At 30.9% G+C, this 21,102-nt stretch overlaps 1 protein-coding gene across 4 annotated transcripts in view; it reads left to right on the forward strand.

The window, feature by feature from the left end:
- The first annotated feature begins 810 nt into the window (after positions 1 to 810).
- LOC103577992 (protein kibra) overlaps positions 811 to 21,102 on the forward strand; it is a 79,406-nt gene continuing 59,114 nt past the window's right edge. The window contains exons 1-2 of one of the 4 annotated variants that reach the window (XM_053739608.1): positions 811 to 832; positions 2,543 to 2,683. In XM_053739608.1, coding sequence (XP_053595583.1) covers positions 2,556 to 2,683 — 128 coding nt within the window. In that variant the 5' untranslated portion in view covers positions 811 to 832; positions 2,543 to 2,555. Of the gene's footprint in view, positions 833 to 870; positions 2,131 to 2,542; positions 2,684 to 21,102 lie in introns of those variants that run through there. The other 3 variants (XM_014443010.2, XM_014443012.2, XM_014443011.2) reach the window with 3 other exon arrangements.

Consider the following 21,102-nt stretch of genomic DNA (forward strand, 5'->3'; position numbering starts at 1 on the left):
TTCTAATTTTCTACATGTGCATATTTTTATTTATTTATTTTTTTTTTTATTGTAATTGATTTGTTGAAAAAAAAAATAATCCAAAAATTTTTGATTGTCTCCTAATTTCAGGATCATAAAAATTTTCCAAGCTCACAAATTTGACAATCGGAGTTTTATAAATTTTCATTGATGTCTTGAGTTCTTCGAGCTTGCATCAAAGTGATGTAAGTTCTAGGGATAGCCAGTAGAGTCAACCGGTTTTAATATCTTTCTCTTTTAGCAAACGGTCCTCCAAGTGTTCTTACTATTCTATAAATTATAGTAAGCAAAAAAAACTGTTAATCTTATATTCCTTTCTCCCTACTATTTAATCAAAAACGGCCTTCTGACTGTCGATTTTACATTTCCTTCAATTTTAATAGAATGTACGTGGTTCAAGGGCAGCTGGAGATTTGAGGATAAAAAAAAAAGTACTGACACGCGCCGCATGCCAGAAAAGTTTTGAGAGTCGCATTCGAGATGTCGTTCTTTTCACTTAGACCGTTTAGACATTGACTTTCTCTCTCTTTCTTTCTCCTTTTGCTGCCGTAAGACGTAAGTTTTCGTTCAATGCACATTACATTGAAACATTCCCTAAGCACCTGCGACTTGGCTATCAAATATCAAATTGAATATACAGTGGCGCCGGTATTTTTAGGTTGTGGAAAATATGCGAAACTCTGGACAAGTTAAAGAAAGGGCATCGAGCTGGTTGTTCGTATCATGTCGCGTATATTCGCTAATGTTCGTGCGCAGCGGTCAGAGACACGAGAGACAAGAAAAACAGTGGGGCTGCGCGTAAAAGCCGAGAGTAAGTGAGGAAATGTAATATAAATTCTAAAGTAAGAGAGAGAGAGAGAGAGAGAGATGTTTATAGAACTGGAATCAAGTAGAATAGAGTGAGTGAGAAGGGCGGACAGAGAAAGGTGGTGGAAAAGAGAGAGATACTTGGTTGGTACCGCATGAAACGTTCAGGCATGTCTCGAACTCCTGGCATGCCCGTTGTTGCTGACTGATAGGAATTATTGTGTAGTATGTTCTCAGTTTTATCATCCTCTCAACGCGTCTTCAGCTAGTGTCAATAAGTTAATAAATTTTAAGCATAAATATAGTATTATTATCGTTTATATTGTATCATTGTCCAGCAAGTATATTGTGAATGTTATTCGTTAAGTGGTTGATATTGTATCTAGATGGTTTACATTTGACAGTGAAAGAGAGTCTCCTTGAGAGACACTTGTGGAAACAAGAATTACTCGAACGAGTTTTTCAAGTGACAGTGCGTGGATTTTGTAAAAAGTATATGTCTGTATATACTACATATATATTTATCTTCCTTTTTCTTACTTTAAAATATAATGGAATCGAATGAGATAGAGGTTAGTAGATGTGAAGCTTTTGATACTACCAAGTGCTCTGTTTCAATTGAAAACTAAAAAATAAAGATAAAAAAAAAAAAATATTGAAAATACAATTTGATATCAATGAAGAGGACGTGTAATTTTAATTTATTTGTTTTAAATTTAAACTTTAAAATAACATGGCTTTTACTTGTCATGAACTTTACTGTATAATTCACTCGTCAATAACATTATAGAATTATTTAATTTTTTATGTGAAAGATTATTGAAAAATCATAAAATAAAAAACGTCGGGTAGATATATAAAATGAATAATAAAAAAACGAATTTAAAATGATATAATTAATGAAAAAAAAAAAAAAAATATTATAGGAGAGGAGAATGCAGTGTATAAGTGTGGTGAAGTGAGTGTAATTTCAAAAAAATTCCCCGGGAAGTGATAAAGTGCACGATATAGAATTAAAAGAAATAAAAGTGCAACGCGGGAACTGAAAGTGCAGGAAGACTTGAGCAAGTAAGACAAGTGTCCTCCGGGGTTTTTGCATCGGTGCGTTGGGTCGTTTTGTGAGATCCACGCTCTTTTTTCTATCTATCTCTTCCTCTTTCTCTATATCACTTTCTTTCTCTTTCTAACTCATTCGAATTCTTTATCTACTCTGTGTATATCCCGGCAATGTTAATGGTGGAATTCCGCTCTAGAAGAATCTGAAGGCGGGGACTCTGACGTCACTCCGCTCATGATAATGAGGTATTCATGATGGCGGAGTAGTAAGAGTGTATAGAGAGTATTCCTCTCAGTGATGTGTTGTTTCCTTCTCCTTCACCACCTCATCTTGTCCTTGTCCTTTTCTTTCTCAATATATGTCTTATCTATCTACCCGTCTTCCGTGCCTTTATAAAACTTGACACAGCCCTTCATAAGAGTATGTAATGTAATGTGATTGTGTGTACGTGAATAAAATCGCATATACATTTGTAATGTAGATAAATGTGTGGTTACAAATGCGCGAGTCAATCTCCCACCACCTTTACCTTTCTCTCTTACTCTCTGTCTCACTCGTTAAATTCCGTATATTTTGCTGGGAAACCGGTTAATGGTAGCTGCTCTTTTTTCGATTTATTTATTCATACTTTTTTTTTTTTTTTTTTAATGAATTTAGAGTGCAGTAAAATATGCCAAGGAGACGAAATGGGGAGATACCGCTTCCGGAAGGGTGGGACGTTGCTCAAGACTTCGATGGAAAAGTGTACTTCATCGATCATAATACAAGAAAAACAACTTGGATCGATCCGAGGGATAGGTAATCTTAATGTCATTTTATTTTATTCAACTCTACATATATTTTAATCCATTTTAAAGTGCGTATTGGAATTACATTTGTTAAGAAATGATATATTAACACTAAAAAAGCATATAATGATGTAGGGATATTTTAAATTTTATGCACCGGCATTTGAGGATTTGTGCAAGTAGATCTCGAATAAGTATGTGTAGAGTATGTATCATCTTCATTCCTTTACTTGCTATATTATGTGTATGTAAGTGGCAATGTGTCGTTGATTGCTATTAAACACACACACATATTGCCAGGCGATTGTACACCGCGCCCGCATTCCAACCGCCAGGGCCGGTCTTTCGATTTCTCTGTGCCTCCGGCATTAAAAACTCTTCACACAATTTTTTTTAAATCTATATTTACGTATACGAAAAAGTTTATGCAATTAAAAATACGATAAAAAGCACAAAACAAATGTCCAACAATCAAATAAACTCGTGGGCCATCTCTAAAATTTACTGTTGTTCATAAACCTCATACATTATTTGACATATGTTTCTGAACAATTTTTCGATCTCTCTGAGCTTAACATGATATATTTATGCATTTATTTTTTTTTAAAACGAATCTTACAGTTAGTAATCATCAAAAATCATTGGAAATGATAATTTTTTTTTATTTTTCATGCACAATTACTGATGAAAGAATTGAATTTATTTTTCATTTTAATTACGAGTATAAACTTATTGTTTAATCAATTTATAAATTTAATCAACTCTTTCGACTGTCGCAAAAAACACATTATTTCACTAATTAGGATTTGAAATCGACCTTGTCGGTAGTTGACCAGTATGAACAACAACAAAAAAATCTAAAAAACGGTTGACCCTGCGGGCCAGCCATGAAACTTCCCGCTGATTTCGAGCTCAATGACTTTAAATACATTGGTACTTTCGAGCCCGAAAAAAGTGACGTTTCTTGATAAATTCAATGCTTTTGGACAGAGATTAATAGAAATGACCAAGATGAAGAGTCATATGTACTTTAAATTAAACCAGCGAGTTAATATATGAAATATCTGGAAAAAAATGTTAGAAACAGTGATTCTTCAAAATTTTTGATGATGATATTATTTAAACTAACGAACCAATTGCAATAATTTATGTAGCGATAATCAAACACTATGAAGCTAAAGGACCAGTATGAGTTTTGGTACATATGAGGAATTACAATGTGCGTTATTCGAAAAAAGTAAATTGTAGTTTTTTAAATTTTTCATCGTCGATATCTTTCGAACTAATTAATCGATTTTAATGTTTGAAGCGGCTCTCGGCGCAATTTTTCAGTCTTTGACGCTAAAACATCACAATCAATCAGTTTTGTAAATTTTGAGTTTATTAGATAAAAACACTTTTCACCATACCTGCTCTGGAAGTTTGAATTCCTACTCTGTTTAGAGGGAAGAAAGTTGTTCTTTTCTTTTATGAGAAAACAAATGATAAAAATTAGCGTATGCCCCATTCTTCCCACCAACACAGGCGGAAATTTAAACTTTAAGTTACAAATCTGTGGACACAATTTCGTTGAATCATGCTCTCGTTGAAAATAAGCATGTGAAAATTAAATATAAAAATGGTTCATAATAATTGCTGTGTAGTTAATTGCAGAAATTTATTGATTCAAATCCGGTTTGATTAATAATAATGTTCATTATTGCTTAAAAATGATTAAAATAAACGTTATAATTTAATACTTTCTCAATTACGATTCACAGGCAAATTATCATGAATTAAAATAAAATTATTCAAGGTAAAAGCTCCTATACCCGCTCAGTACCATTAGTCGCTCACTTTAACTGTGTAATGCGTTTTTTATAATTTGTATAAAAAAAAATTTCAACTAAAAAAATTATTATAGTAGGACCTCTTTATAAGACTACGCGTTATAAGACTCTTCCCCTCAATTTGTTGAAATTCGCTCAGAACGCTTCTCCCACCAACAACTCAATCAAAGTTTTGCGCCGAAACCTTGCTATAAGACTAACGACGAGTGTGATTAGAATTGAGATAAAATGTACGTACATAAAGATTGTAGATTAAATAATTTATTTTCATAAAGAATAGTTAAAATTTCGTGGTATCACATAATTAATTAACAGAAAAGAATGACAAAACTCTGTTTATTTATGATTAGAGGAGGGGGGGGCAAAAGGGGGTATTTAAGGAAATACTTAGTTTTTTAGGACTAAAGTACGCTAAATCTTTTTGTTTTTAATGATATTCAAAGTAAATAGACAAAATTTTTAGCTGCCGTTAAAAAATAAAATTTTTATTTTTGGCGGGCAAAATGGGGTACCCTTTCAAAAAGTTGAAAACCAAAAATTTTTGAAAGTTGATCAAATTTCATTAAATTAAATTTCTTATATGTAATATACACAAAGAAAAATTATGTAAAAGATCGCAACGTTTTTTACGAAACAAAAATACATGTATTTGCTGCATTGCATGTTTTTGCGAAAACGAAATGAAAAGAAAAGAATCTAGATCTTGAATTTTTAAATGTTTCGTACATTAGCCAAAAATTGTAGCCACCCCCAATTATTCCTTAAGCCACCTTTCAGCAGTCAAATCCCAAATTTTTTCTTTCCGTTGCGCGAAAAATGTTCCGATTTTCAGGTACATGAAAAATTACATACATTTCACATCATTAGTGGATATGAAGGCAGAAAAAATTATTTTTTGTGGGGCAAAAAGGCTCCCCTCCAAACAATGATAATTTTTTTTTTTCTTTAAGAATGTATTTCTTCCTCTTGACAACTATTTTCGGTTTTATAATATTCAAAGAAAATTTTATTAGGTGTAAAAAATCGTTCCCCCTCAATTAGTTTAATTACTAATTGTTATTTAATTAAAACAAACAATTCTTTATTCCTTATTTTCTATTATTTTGAACCCGAAAAAATTGTTTTTTTTATTTTTCAGATTACAGATTATTTTGCATTATTTAAAAAATTTTTGTCAAAAAATGAAATATTATTTTCGAATATTTGTAGTGGCCAAATTTGCTCCAGCTATAGAAAATCAGCCGAAAAATGGATTAATTTATTAAATTTTTTTTAATTTGACAATAAAAATACAGTAGACTCGCGATTTTCTTCCGGTCCTCGGGGGTGTTTGGAAAAAAATCGAGAGAAGGTTAAAAGACGTGGAAATTGATGGTGGGGAAACGTCTGTGTGAATGTTGCGTGTATTTGTGCAAGAATATAGGATCTTCAAGGAACATAGTGTAATAATCTAATATTAAATATCTAAACAGTTTTTAGTATATATGGGTGATTCCACCAAATAAAGTTATTTTTACAGGGCGACCCTCGACGATTTGATTCAAACTTTGTGGAGTCTTTTCATGTATTTAAAAAAAAATTCTCTGAAAATTTGAGCCTTTCATATGCAGCAGTTTCAAAGTTATGATTTTTTGAATTTTTTAAAAATTTTTGTTTTCAACTTTTTCATTACTTTTTTTGAAGGAAACAATTTAAAAAAAAAAAATGATCACATAATAGTTTTTCATAGGAAAAATTCTCAGCTTTCCAACGAAAATATCCATTTTTTATTTTAAGTTACAGAAGACCCTTTAAAAGTCGTTTAAAATAGGAAAAACGATTTTTATGACTGTGCGGCGCTTGATACATCTAATTTGATATTTTTTTCTGAAAGCTGAGACCTTTTCCAACAAAATATGTAATTTTCACGATGTGCATATTTTTTATTTGAACAAAATTAAATGAAATATAAACTCCCAATGATTAAAAAACTTTAATTCTTAGGTTTTTTGATCATCTTGATACATTTTTAATACAAATATATCCTTGACTATTAACAATAGGTAAGAAAAGGTGTACTGCTTGTGTTTCTTTCACCGTATTTGACTCTAAGTATTGTACGTCTAAAACATTTATTTTCTACAAAAAGTCATTATTCCTTGATTAAAAGAAACGATTCGAAACGATTTGTAATGTTAAATGCTCATAAAAAGGGTGATTAAAAAGTATTCAAAAGCATTAAAAAGTATTAAAAATTTTTTTTCCAATCGTTTTAAATCGTTTCTTTCAATAAGAGTTGGTTATAAAAGTGAAATCAACGCCGGTAAAATTTTGAATAGCCTAGATGCATAAATCTTGCGGTGTGAGGATATGTTTTCTAGTATGTATATGCAGTAAAGCTCTGACAATAAAAATTATAAAACTGTTTTTCATGATACCAGCATCAAAGCTTCAAGTTTAGGAATTAGTGATTTGAACTTTAATTCTTGGGTTTAGTTCAAAAATGATTTCAGGCTATTAATGTTATCTCCCTCAATGACAGTTCTAACTTTGTCAATAAGTTTTATAAAAATTTGTGTAAATAATGAAGAGCATTTATGGTTTTTATTTAATTATAAATTGCAAATCATAAGCTACGCATAGACTTATGGTTGAACACACCATCGATCTTTAATTAACTTAATTCTAACTGGCTGCTGCCACTGAAACTAATTTTTAATGCAGGTAATCACGAAAAAAAATAGTGTGTAACACGAGATGAAACACGACTTCGGATTGCAGTTATTGTCAGCTTTTGCCTACGGCTTGGGCAGCCTACTTCACTCTTGTCTGATATCGTTTTGTTTCATCTCTTGCCACACAATGAACCAATATAGTTTGATAAAACGATAAAATCAATGACTTGTATTTAAATGATTATTGATTTTGTTCAAACAAAAAATATGCACATCGTGAAAATTACATATTTTGTCGGAAAAGGTCTCAGCTTTCAGAAAAAAATATCAAATTAGATGTATCAAGCGCCGCACAGTCATAAAAATCGTTTTTCCTATTTTAAACGACTTTTAAAGGGTCTTCTGTAACTTAAAATAAAAAATGGATATTTTCGTTGGAAAGCTGAGAATTTTTTCTATGAAAAACTATTATGTGATCATTTTTTTTTTAAATTGTTTCCTTCAAAAAAAGTAATGAAAAAGTTGAAAACAAAAATTTTTAAAAAATTCAAAAAATCATAACTTTGAAACTGCTGCATATGAAAGGCTCAAATTTTCAGAGAATTTTTTTTTAAATACATGGAAAGACTCCACAAAGTTTGAATCAAATCGTCGAGGGTCGCCCCGTAAAAATAACTTTATTTGGTGGAATGACCCATATACAATTATTAATTTCATTCTAAACCATTTTTTCACTACAAATTTCTGAAAAACTTCCCTTCGAAATATTAGTAGCTATTTTATTAGTTATTTAGGTTTACTAAATAATATAAGAGCATAAGTAGTATAAGAGCACAAGAGATAAAATTGCCGCTGAGTCGAGAGTGTAACTGAGAAACTCGAATCGTTCTTGCTATTCTTTAATTTGTCATTAAATATATCTATAAATTATTGGCGTATGGAAAAATGAGAAACCAAAAAACTGTACGTTGTAAAATAAGTAACATTTTTAATTGAAAACATTAGTCTGTTGAAATCGTTGTTTGTCAATTATAAACATTTTTATAAAAATTAATTGTTGATTACATTACTTATACTAACACTAACGTACTGTCGGGTAAACCAGTATGGAAAGGGTTCTGCGGGCAGAGCTATAAGACAGTTAAAGTTAGAAATGGCAAAAAACGGATCAAACGGAAGAAAATCGCAAGTTTATTGTATAAAAGAATTATTTTTTCAGTACTTTCGGCTGGTCCATTTTGCCCTTGGTGTTATGCGTAGGTCTAAAAATGCGCAAATATATTGGATTTACAGTAATTAGACGAAAAAAAAAAATTTTTTTTTTTATAAAATTTGTGGGGTACCCCGTTTTGCCCCCCCCCCTCCTACCGTATATATGAAATAGATTCACTGTATAACAGAGTAGAGTTGAACCAAATACATAAATAAAACGCAAAACGGTGATAGTCTTATAGCAAGGTTTGGGCTGTTAAGCACAATAGTGGGGATATCTCAATTCTAAGAATTTTTTCTCTTTCAGCCCCGAGCTAGTCTTATAACGAAGTCCTACTGTATTTTCATACGTACGTACACACATATACGAAAAAAAGGGAGACAAAAAATTTACGAATTATTATTATGCTGTCGACCAAACTTGAAGCAGGAAGTTGAGTCGTCAGAAAATTATTATCCTGCACTATAATTATTATTGTGAGCCTCCAGAAATTTCTTATTTTTTACTGTAATTCCTTATTTAGATAAATAATATTCATTACAGTATATAAATAAGTTTTAAGTGTATAATATTTTTGTAGTGTAGCATAATAATTTTTTGGCGCCTCATTTTCCTGTTTCAAGTTTGAAGGACAGCTCAATAAAACTTCGTATATTTTTTGTCTTCATTTTTCTCTGTGTGTGCGTGTATGTATGTACTTACATACAAACGTATGTAAATAGTCAGGATAGCTTCCTAGGACCTAAAAACGTCGAAGTTTGTTCAAAACTCGGTTTTCGAAAATCGAACTGAAATGAACTTCCAATCACCTTGATAAAATGTCCCAAGATTGATCTAAATTGGTTAGTTTGTTCGAATGATATACACCACAAAATTTTATTCACACACAGACACACACACACACTAACGTCTACTTAAAAGTGGTTAGAAACGGCTTCTTTTGTAGAAAATGACGTCGGGCTCAGGCTTGGCCCAATACTTACTAACTCTTAAGCAGGCTATAAATTTAAGCCTGACCCAAGTTTATTTGAGTACCGGGATGATAAATTCCTGCCAGGTTCGATACTTTATCTTGACTTGCAATCAGTGCAGCCAGATCGTGCGATATTTTTACCCCTTCCAGTGATGAAGTAGCATGGAGTGTAATGGCAGGAGGGAGTAAAAATATCGCACGATCTGGCAGCACTGTTCGCAATATTGATTGCCAGTATTGAGCCAAGACTGTAGCTAAGTAATGGAGCACCTATACTTATTAAGAACAAATTAAAAAAATAATTATATCGGTAGACATGTGCGTGATAATAATACAGAGATAAATTCGGATATAGATAAATCGAGTAGACCGATGGAAATAATTTCCTTTGCATTTGCTGGGTCTCAGACCTGGTCCTTCATGGCTGCCAGATAAGTGTCTTATTCACTAGGATGTTACAGCCTGTAGGCTGTACAAAGAAGCCAGAGGTTTTAAAGTACCATTTGTTATTAAGTTATCTTATAATCATAAGATATGTGAAATTTGAAAATAATGTAAAATCATAATATCTACTGCTTGAAGTTATTTGAACTTGAATGAAAATAAAATCATTGTATTTAAATAGAAAGTTTTCTGAATAAAAAGCTGTTTATAGCATACTTCCAAGCTGAAATTTTTTTTGCGAACTTGAACAAATTTATTTGAATATTGACTCTTGGGTCAAGACTGCAGGCAAACCGAAGGTTGGTAGTTCAAGATTGGCAAACTCTTGAGCCAAGACTGGTAACCCGAAGCTTGATAGTCGAACTTTGGCGAGTTGCTCTATACTTTGATTTGGCTTAAATAATTAGAGCGTCCAACGGCTCGAAAAGTAGAGAATTAATGGGGGACTGAATAAGTGGATAGTAGATTGTTCGTAATCGAATGTTAACGAATAGGGGAGACTCTTTTTAGGGAATAAAGGCGGGAGGTTGCGTCTTTCTATACTGTCTCAATGCAACCTATTCACCAGTATCGGGAACTGGTGTGACGGGGGGCCTCTTCAAGTCCTCTTTGACCAGAGTCTCTTTATTTCCTGAGATGTCTAGAGTATGTGACCAGATGTATAAACTCGTGGTGGCTGTGGTTAAGTACCATGCGCAATGAGGATTTTTGATCATATCTTTGGTTAATGCCCATCCTTAGTCACTTGATTATATTTTTCAATTAAGAGTGTCGTCTGGAAAGGAGTTAGGGGCATGCAGCGCGTGTATAGCCTACAGGGTGAAGAAACGGCCTCCTGTCAAACGGAGGCGAACTTCAGTCCCGTTACATAATTTTTTTTTTCTAGTCGAAGGGTTCTGAGACCTCGAAACGTTGTAATATTTAACTCAAAATTACTTCTTATTATGAAATTTGAAAGTCAATTGATTACTCGTATTTATCAATATCACGAGTAGTTGTTGAATGTAATAAAAATTTAGCTGCTTAATACTACTTTACTCAGTCAGGAATTAGGTTTAGAAAAAGTTTATTAATAATAAATATACTACATGGGCTGTACACTGCAATAAATAAAAAAAAATTTATCTATCAGTTGACCCTGCGGATCAGCCCCAAAACTTCCCGCTATGGTGATCGAAACAGACTATAAAGAGGAAAAGTTGGTATGATTTCAGACACATTTTAGTATATTATATTTTTATTTATCCAAAAAAAAAAATTTTATGTTATTTTTTTAATTTTTCAGCGTCGACATCTTTTGAACTCATGAACCGATTTTGACGTTTGAGGTAAAAATCTGCGCGTTTTCACGAATTCTAGAGCTGAAAAAAATTTGACATCGATCGATTCAGCCGTTTCGAAGATATTTGAAAAAACTGCTTTTTACCATTTCGTTCTCCAACGATATCTCTCGAACGCATTAACCAATTGAGATGATTATGGTAGCAATTGACGCGTTTTATCAAGTTCTAGAGCTGATTGGATTTTGAAGTCGATTGTTCGAGCCGTTTCTGAGAAATAAAAAAAAAACTAAAAAATTTTTTTTTTTTTTTTTTTTTTCATAATTCGCAAATATTTTCGAGTCTACTTGGTCAAATGATCTGAAATTTTCAGAAAAGTTGATGGCCAACAAGCTCTTTCGATTGCCACCTCAACCATTAAAATCGGTTCATTTGTTAAAAAGTTATAGAGCGTTCACACTCACACCTACACACACACACACACACACACGCGCGCGCGCAAATACATACATACATACGGACATTCGGACATCATTCTGAAAATAGTCAGAATAGCTTCCTAGGACCTCAAAACGTCGACATCTGATGAAATTTCGATTTTCGCTAATCGGGGTGAAAACAATAACTTCCCGAATTTTTTGAAAATCGTCGATTTTCTTAGCGAGAAGTTAAAAAGATAGAATACAAAGGCTGTATGTAATCTCAGGTAGTCATTGTATGAGCAGCTAAACTTCTCCTTGTTATGCTGGTCCTTTTTTCCTTATGATTACTAGTGATGGATATGACGACTGATGCTGCTGATCTTTGGCCATCCTCTTGGTTCACAACGTATACACGATGCTTAATCTGCTCTATGAGTCTTTGGTTGTATTCACTATTAGGCTTGATCAGCTTAATTAGACTACTGAACTTTTCATTGATTGGTAAGCGTTGGGCTCTCCTGCTTATAACAAAACGTATTGTATATTGGTATGTTTGTGGAAAACATTTCTATAGATGGGTTACTATAAACAGTGCTGAAACATAGTTTCGATGTTCCATTATTGTCAAGTTATATCACTACCTCGGTGGGTACTCGCTGTACACGGAAAAAGTAAACTTTAAAATTTAGTGTTTGAAATTATAACCCGGAACCCAGATGTCAATATGGGGAATTTTAACATTCCAAATAATAAATTTTATAATACGTGTCGTTAATTTCTAAGTATCAGTTATGACTTTCAAAGTTCAAATAGTAATTTTTATTGCATAGACAATAAATTTTCATACTTATCCTGTAATTATTCACGTTTGAATTATAAATGACAAAATTACTGTTTAGTTGCTCTCTCTCTCTCTCTCTCACTCTCTTGCAGTGGTTATTTCTCCGACCAAAAATAGATTTTAAACCGATAATTATTGATATTTATTTGTATTATGTCAAATTATGCATTAAGTCGAAATCTATGGTTGAGAATTCATTTTTTAAGAATTACGTTTCTTATAATTAAATACTTTTTTTCTGAAAATTTATAATTCTCATGGCAGGAAAATGAAAATTTTGCTCGAAAATTAATTACGATTTCGATGTACCTAGAAAAAGATTAGTTTTTAGGAAATGCAGTCTATGATATTATTGAAAATGATCGTATTTTTTTTGTTGATTGGTTTTTAATGTATATCATATTCCAAATCTTAGTAGATAGATTAAGTATATATGATAGATCTCAAAGCATTAATATTGCACGACTCATGATGCGAAGCATCAGAGTGTGCTTTACAATCGAAAAATTTTTTTCGCCTCATTTCGGCAACTATTTCAATTACTATACCTTTGTTAGTTCACGGAATTAAGATATGTTGCGTACTATTTTGAAGATAATTTAATGGAGATTAATTTCATACTTTTCAAAAATTTATTTAGTTCAATAATAACGGAAAAAACATCAAAATATTAAAAAAAAAATTTCATGTCCGTCAAGTATGAAACCCGTAGACACGATAACTTGCGGAAAAATCAAGTAATTAAATCAAATTTTTTTTTTTTAAATTCTTTGGAAGATTTGTAGGTTCCCTGCTTAAAAAATCCGATAGATTCTTATAGCTGTATGTTTAAGGCCCTATACTTAATTATAGCACTTCTCATAGAACTCATTCATTCTTATAAAATTTCTGTAGGAATGTATGAGGATCTATTGGATTCTATGAGATTTTCTAAACAGGGTTCCCTATTGCAAATGGCTCTGTAACTCAGTGTCGTTTAATTACAATTAATAAAAGAATAAAAAAGGCTGTATAACTATATTTATATACATCTATGTAAAATTAACATGGATGGTGATATATTTGTACATTATACGTACATTTATTCCACCAGAGGCGCTTGCGAATAACCGTCCTAGTACAGCTGTTTTTTTTGTATTATTGTTGATTGGTAAGCCTGAATTTTTTTTTCAATTTAATTCTTTTTAACTTCCCGCTAAGAAAATCGACGATTTTCAAAAATTTCGGGAAGTTATTGTTTTCACCCCAATTTTCGAAAATCGAGTTTTCATCAGATGTCGACGTTTTGAGGTCCTAGGAAGCTATTCTGACTATTTTCAGATTGATGCCCGCGCGCGCGCGCGTGTGTGTGTGTGTGTGTGTGTGTGTGTGTGTGTGTGTTCCTAAAAATTTCAGATCATTTGATCGAATAGACTCGAAAATATTTGCGAATTACGAAAAAAAAAAAAATTTTTTTTTTAGTTTTTTATTGATTTCTCAGAAACGACTCATACGATCGACTTCAAATTCTAATCAGCTCTAGTACTCAATAAAACGCGTCGATTGCCCCCTCAAACATCTCAATCGGTTAATTTGTTCGAGAGATATCACGGGAGCAAGAAATGGTGGATAATGGTTTTTTCCAAATATTTTCGAAATGACTGACCCGATTAATTCCAAATTTTTTTTTTTAGTATTTTGAAAGTATTTCAAAAACGACTTGATGAATCAATTCAAAAATCTGATCAGTTATAGAACTCAATAAAACATGTCGATTGTCGCCTTGAACGTCTTAATCGGTTTATTTGTTCGAGCGATATCATTTGAAAAAAAATCGTAAAAAACGTTTTCTTTCGAAAACAAAGGCATACAAAAGTATTTTCGAGCTCGAAGAAAAAATGTATCTACAACAATTTTCTGAGCTCAAGGAGCTCGAAATAGGCGGGAAGTTTTGGGGCTGGCCCGCAGGGTCAACCGACAGACCGATTTTTTTTAATTTACATATATTTTTTTTGTTATTAATCGAGATATTTTATTTTAATTAAGTTTTCTTATAATTACAATAAAAATAATAATATAATTAAAAAAAAAAAAAAAAAACTTAATGAAAGAAAATTGTATATATTTTAAATTTACTCGTGCTTCCCGCCATTTTATTATTATTTTTCATGTTTTAATTTTATTATTTCATAATAAATGAGGATTATGAGGCGTGCACTTTTGGATTTTCCAAATATTTTTGTTGATATACCTGAATTGAGTTGAAAAGAATATTGAATTATATATTCTTATTATGTCTCATTTTCTTTTATTCTATTATAAAATTACCCATTGATTATTTATGGTTGAATATTTGGGCTTTTTTATAAAGTGATTGTGATGTGCATGCAAAGTCAATCTTCTTTTAAACATATATAGTTACACGACATGATGTGTAGAAATTATCTCCCAATTTAATGAACGATAATCCAACCAGGGTAGCCAGATTGGGCTACTTATAGCGAATTGGGCGATTTTCTCTATGCATTCGCTACTAAATTAATGTTTGGGCTACAAGTCACAATTTGGGCGATTTTTAATGTTTCAAGGTTGGGAATAACCTTACTCATTATTTTCAAATATTATTTTTAATTTCCATTTGTGAATGACTTGAATCAAACATCATTTCAATTCAGTATGTACATATAAAAAAATTGTGTGTATGATGTCACTTACATTCAAGCATTTAATTTCTTTCGTCTCAGTTCGTTTCATTGGGATCTTGGTTTTAAATAGTAATTCTACTTTTTATACAAAATTATAAATTTAAACGCGAGTAATACACAGTAAAAAACGAATAGTCAAAGTATAAAAAAAGCATATGTTAAAATTCTGAGTGTTGAATATTTGACACTTTTGTGTGTCAATTTAACACACAGTCTTGTTTGAACTGTCGCAATCGATTAATTTTTCAACACACAAAAATGTTATTTTATACGAAAGTAACACTTTTTATATGTTACTGTCAAATCAACAGACAAAATATGTTAAGAATAATCTCGACCATAACAAAAAAATTCTAAGAAAAATTTGTTACTTTTATTTTTTTACAGTTATACGCGGATGTGCTGCGTGTAACTTTTTAACACTCACAACATGTTAAAATAACATATCAATAAGTGTAAAACGTTCGTTTTATTGATGATATTTGTTGATTTTGACGAATCCTTTTTTACTGCGTAATTTCATCCTAACTGTTGAAAGTAAATTGTTATTCTGTTTTAAATAATAAGATAAAGAAATATGTACACATTTAATGTAAATTAAAACCTGTATCCACGATATTCTGCTTTTTGCACTAAAAAATAATTCATAATTTGCAAAAAATTTTGATTAAGATTATTTTTTCATATAATTTATCCTAAAAATATCCTATAATTTTCACTACATAAAAGATAATTGCAATAATATTTTTTGAAACGTTAATTCCAATTTATGGGGTATAGTGTACTCTTATTGGTTAATAGAGAATAAATTAATAATAAGCCGACAGCATTATTTTAAATTTGAAAATGATTGGGCGACTTGTTAAAGTATTTCGCAACTTTTGATCATAGATGGGGCGACTCGAACAAAAATTTTCTGGCAACCCTGAATCCAACTTGAATGTGTATTTGAGATTAATAAAAAAGACTCTTTAAAACATGAGATAATTGGTCGGTCTGGATTAGATCCAAATTTCAACGAAGAAATATGTTTGCATAAATATATTATCATTTGTAAATTTATTTTTATATAATTGCCCTCAATTTGATCTATTTATATCTAACGTATTTGTAACAAGTATTTGATAAAATTTTAATATTTTAGATAAGTTTTTGTATGATTATTAATTGAGATTAGTGATGAGCAAAATCTGTCTTGGACTTGCAGTCTTGGTCTTGGTCTTGCGATTTTGCAAGACCAAGACCAAAGTCATACAAACACTAGCAAGACCAAGACCAAGACCGAATGAACAAGAACAAGACTGAAACTAAGACCGAGAATACAAGACCAAGACCAAAATGCAAGACTAAACTAAAATTTATAACTTCCGTTGTAAATAGGATATATGAAAATGAACGAGTTTTTGTCGGAACAGAACATTTTTTGTGTTTAAAATTTCTAATTTCTTCCACTAAATTTAAACACCAAATATAAAAAAAGCATCGGTAAACCTTATCATTATCTGAAAAAAGGATCTATAAGAATAGTCTTGAAGTAACTATTCTTTTCCGATGTCTGGTTAACATATGGTTGATGTAGAGCTAAGCTAATTTTTTTTATATTTTTACTTTCTTCGAGTACTTTGTACTTTTTTTTCTTACAGTAAAAGGTCAATTTATGCGTTCAAGAATTGGAAGGGTAAGTTTTCTAGTTTTCGTTACTCTTAGAACTATTCATACCATTTTCTTAGGACGATATGAAAAGATCGTAAGCATCTAAGAAAATTTAAGCATTTCACTACTGTATATTTTTCTATCGATTTTGAAACATAAAACCAACTGTATTTTTGTGAAAAATGAGTAACGAAGAAAAAATATTATTAGAGCAATCACAAGAAAGTGATAACAATAGTGTAGTGTGTGTGAATAGTAAGAAAATTAATACTTCTGAATAGGAGTTAGTAAGATCTAAGAAACTTGAAAAGACTAGGAGCAAATTTAATGGGTTCTCGATGTTATTGATTTAAAAGACGATTTATTTGGATTATGTAAGCTCTGTGAAAAAAGTAAAAAATCTTAAAAATGAAAAATAGTAATACTTCCGGTCTTGAAAAACATTTGTCAGCGGTACATAAAAAAGAATTTCTACAACTATTCTCTCAAGGGCAGACAACAGCAAGTATTGCCAACTTTTTTAAATCGACTAAAACAGGCATAGTAATGATTTTTATGTTTATTAAATCAATTTTATGCACAATTTTCAATTCTTTGATATCAAATCTTAAAGTTAGGGGAAATGTACCGGTAACTGACCAATTGTATATAAAAGTAATAATATTATTATAAAATGAAAAAATATGGTTTCTAAACACTTTTTAACTATAATTGCACTGATAATATAAATAATTGATAGTTGCAATAAATATTTCTCATTGTTCATAACCCTGAAAATGATTAATTAAAACTACCGACAGTATAATTTTACGTAAATCAGTCATCTACTATAGTAGAGTATCGCGAAGGTGCCTACATTCCTTTATCAATAAAATAACATCTACTAAATGAATTTGGTTAAACTTAATTTTCTATAAGTCATTAAAAGGTGTATAATAACTTTATAAATGTAGCAATGCAGAAATATTGATGTAAATAATAGTTTAATTATCGGTCAGATATTGGATCTGTAAAAACACTAGTGTTTTCTGATTCAAAAAAAAAAAAAAATAGAAAAGTATTAAAAATGATGAAATTTGAATTCTATTCAAGACTTCTGAATACTTTCAATTTCTTCTCTTATGGAGATTTAACATTGCAGATCTTTTTTAATTCTTGTTTTTTTTTTTTAATCTGGATTGCGCCACTGTTATAAAAAAAGTGTGTTTACACTAGTGTTATAAAAAAAATAGCTATTGCTCCAGTAATTGTCCGCATGTTCATTACTACGAATTTTTGCCTACATAAACGCATTGCAATAGATGAGCAGCTCATCCTGGGTTTTCAAGCTGCGAGAGATAAAATGCTCAAGCATTATAAAAAAACTAATTGGTTTTATTTCCCAACGCCAATTTTAGATCCTAAACATAAAATAGAAACATTTGATTTAACACCTTGGGGATTGAAAATTGAATATGAAAGCCAAAAACGGTTTGAGAAGTTATTTAAAGAATATCGACTTCAAGAGCCAATAGGAAGATGATCAATGGATATAAGCGAACAGTGTCAGGAAGATGAAGACGCTATGGATTTGAATAAATTATATTCAGCTCTATCTTCTTCGTCAGCTTCTCAACTCTCGAGAAAAGAGTTAGAACAGTACTTGAGTCAGCCTAGAGCTTTGAGCAACGAAGATATACTACTTTAGTGAAAACGTCATGAGCTTCAATATCCTATTTTGGCAAAAATGACTCGAGATTTTTTGTCAATTTCGGCTCCATCTGTCCCAGCTGAGAGGTTGTTTTCGAAAGCATCTCTTGTGATACGAAAACATCGTAATAGATTGAAGAACGAGTCGGCTCGATGGCTATTGTGCATCAATGCTTGGTCATCAAACAAGAAATAATAAATATATGTGTATAAGTAACGTATATTATATTATAATAATTTATAAGTATTAAAACTAATAGAATACGGTAACATTTTTCGATTATTGTAAAATAAAGCTTAATTAATTAGAGATATTGATTGTTGATCATTTATAATTTATATTTACACTACTGGAAAAAATTAAAGGAGCAAAAAAAAATTTCAAATTTTTTGGTGATTTTCAATAGGCCGTAACTTCGAGAGAAATGGTCGTACAAGAGATAAAAAAATCGGTCTGTTGGTTGACTCTGCGGGCCAGCCCCAAAACTTTCCACCCATTTCAAGCTCATTGAGCTTGAAAAACTGTTGAAGATACATTTTCGAGGTCTTCGAGCTCGAAAATACTTTTGTATGTCTTTGTTTTCGAAAAAAAAACGTTTTTTACCATTTTTTCTCAAACGATTTAATTTAATGAACGAGAGATCAGTCAAATCACGGGATGCAGTCGCGAAAACGTGTTGAAAATGATTGGACGTTAGTTTTTTAAATTACCTAAAGTTATTCCAAAAAAAAATTTCAATATGTCTACAAGAACTCTACAAAGAGCCAAATCATCCCGGGTCAAAAAATTAGATCTCTTTTAAAATAAATGATGAATTCAAATATTTTTTCTTTAATTCAAATTTATAAATCGTATTTATTTTATATAGAAATTTAATCTGTTTTTGCCCGTACTATTCCTTATCCAGGCCAGAATCAGACTTATTTTCATAAGATATTTAGTCTGTTTTAAATCGGGCTTAGACTAAAAACCGACTTTTTTATTATAATTATTGGTCTGTGTTCAATTGTTTTTAAGGACAAAAACATACTTTATTTATTATAATTTTTAGTCTGCTTTTAATCGCATTTAGATCTAAAACAGGACTTTTTAAAAATATAAATAATAATAATAATCTAGATTATAAATTTATTTTAATTTTCTTAATATTTTAAACGCTAATGCACTTCCGTAATAAGATGTCACAAGAATTTTGATTTTTTCTAATGCCAAAATATTTTCGATTTTATCCGGCAAATAAGAAAAATTTTTTAGACATTTTAAGAGTTATTTTATCACTTTCATTCAATGCTATAAATATTCAGTCAAGAAAACTAAAAATTAAGCTGTCAAACTTTCATTAACTGCCGACATTTTTAAACAAAAGACACTAAATAAATAGTAAACAAAACATGATCAATTCTGTAACTTATTATTTTTTTTATAAATATTGCCCATAAATAAAAATATTACAAGTCCATGATTTAATCTACTTTTGTCCCTGCAAATTTTCAGAACTAAAATTTTTTAAATTTCGAAAATGGATCTAGTTTGGTCTGCCTGTAACGCAATAGTTTTTTAAAAGAACAGGTCGAAAACAGCTTAAAATTTTTGTAAAAGATCAAAAACAGAGCAAATAGTCCAATTACACTAAAATCAGATCAAATTTTTCGGTCCGAGTAAATCAAAAACAGATTAAAATTTTGATAGAAGTTCAACAACAGACCAAGTAGTCCAAATACAGTCCAGTTAGACTAAAATCAGATGAAATTGTTTGACCCGGGCAATACAACCAGCCGTTTTTTTGATTCACTCGATCGAATTTTTGAAAAAATTAAAGGATCATGGTTTTTGTTCTGCATAGCAGATAAGTGCTATAGTTAAGTATAGGGCCTTATACATACAGCTATAAGAACCTATCGGATTTTTTAAGCAGGTTATATAAGCGTTTCTTAAATTTTAATTCATGGTTATATTCAATAAAATAAATGTATTCAGGCTGAAATCAATGAGGGTGATCCGAATAAAGATTAGAATGAGTTTTACTTAGATTAGAGCGTTTATATATAAAATATCCAAGAAAAATGTTGAAAAGGGTTTTTTTCAATTTCATCTATGACAATATTATTCAAACTAAAAAACAAGTTGCGTAACATTACCTATATTGATCGAAGGAAACTATGAAAATGAAAAGCTGGTACGATTTTTGGACCATTTGGTAAATTTTATTTTGAGTTATCTGAAAAACGAGGTAAATTGTTATTTTTCAAATTTTTCGAGATTAATATCTTTTGAACTACTCAACCGATTGTGATATTCAATGTGACAATCGATGCGTTTTATCGAGTTCTAAAGCTGACTAGATTTAGAAATTTATCGAATAAGTCACTTCAAAGATGATTGAAAAAAACCGTTTTTTACCATTTCTTTCTCAAACCATATCTCTCGAATAAATCGATCGATTAATATAGTTCTTGCGGCAATCAACGCGTTTTATTGATTTCTAGAGCTCATTAGATTTTGAAATCGATTGATTCAGTTGTTCTTGACAAAATTCAGGAAAACTAAAAAAAATTTTTTTTTCGTATTTTTTAATTATTTCTAAGTCTATTAGATTGAATGGTTTGAAATTTACGGGAAAGTTAATGGCTAAGAAACTCTTTCGATTGCCGCAAGAACCATCCAAATCGGTTGATTAGTTAAAAAAATATAGAGTGTTCACACACACACGCGCGCGTACGAGTAGAATAGCTGCTTAGAATCTTAA

The sequence above is a fragment of the Microplitis demolitor genome, chromosome 5, assembly GCF_026212275.2.
Source record: "Microplitis demolitor isolate Queensland-Clemson2020A chromosome 5, iyMicDemo2.1a, whole genome shotgun sequence".
Classification (NCBI taxonomy): domain Eukaryota; kingdom Metazoa; phylum Arthropoda; class Insecta; order Hymenoptera; family Braconidae; genus Microplitis; species Microplitis demolitor.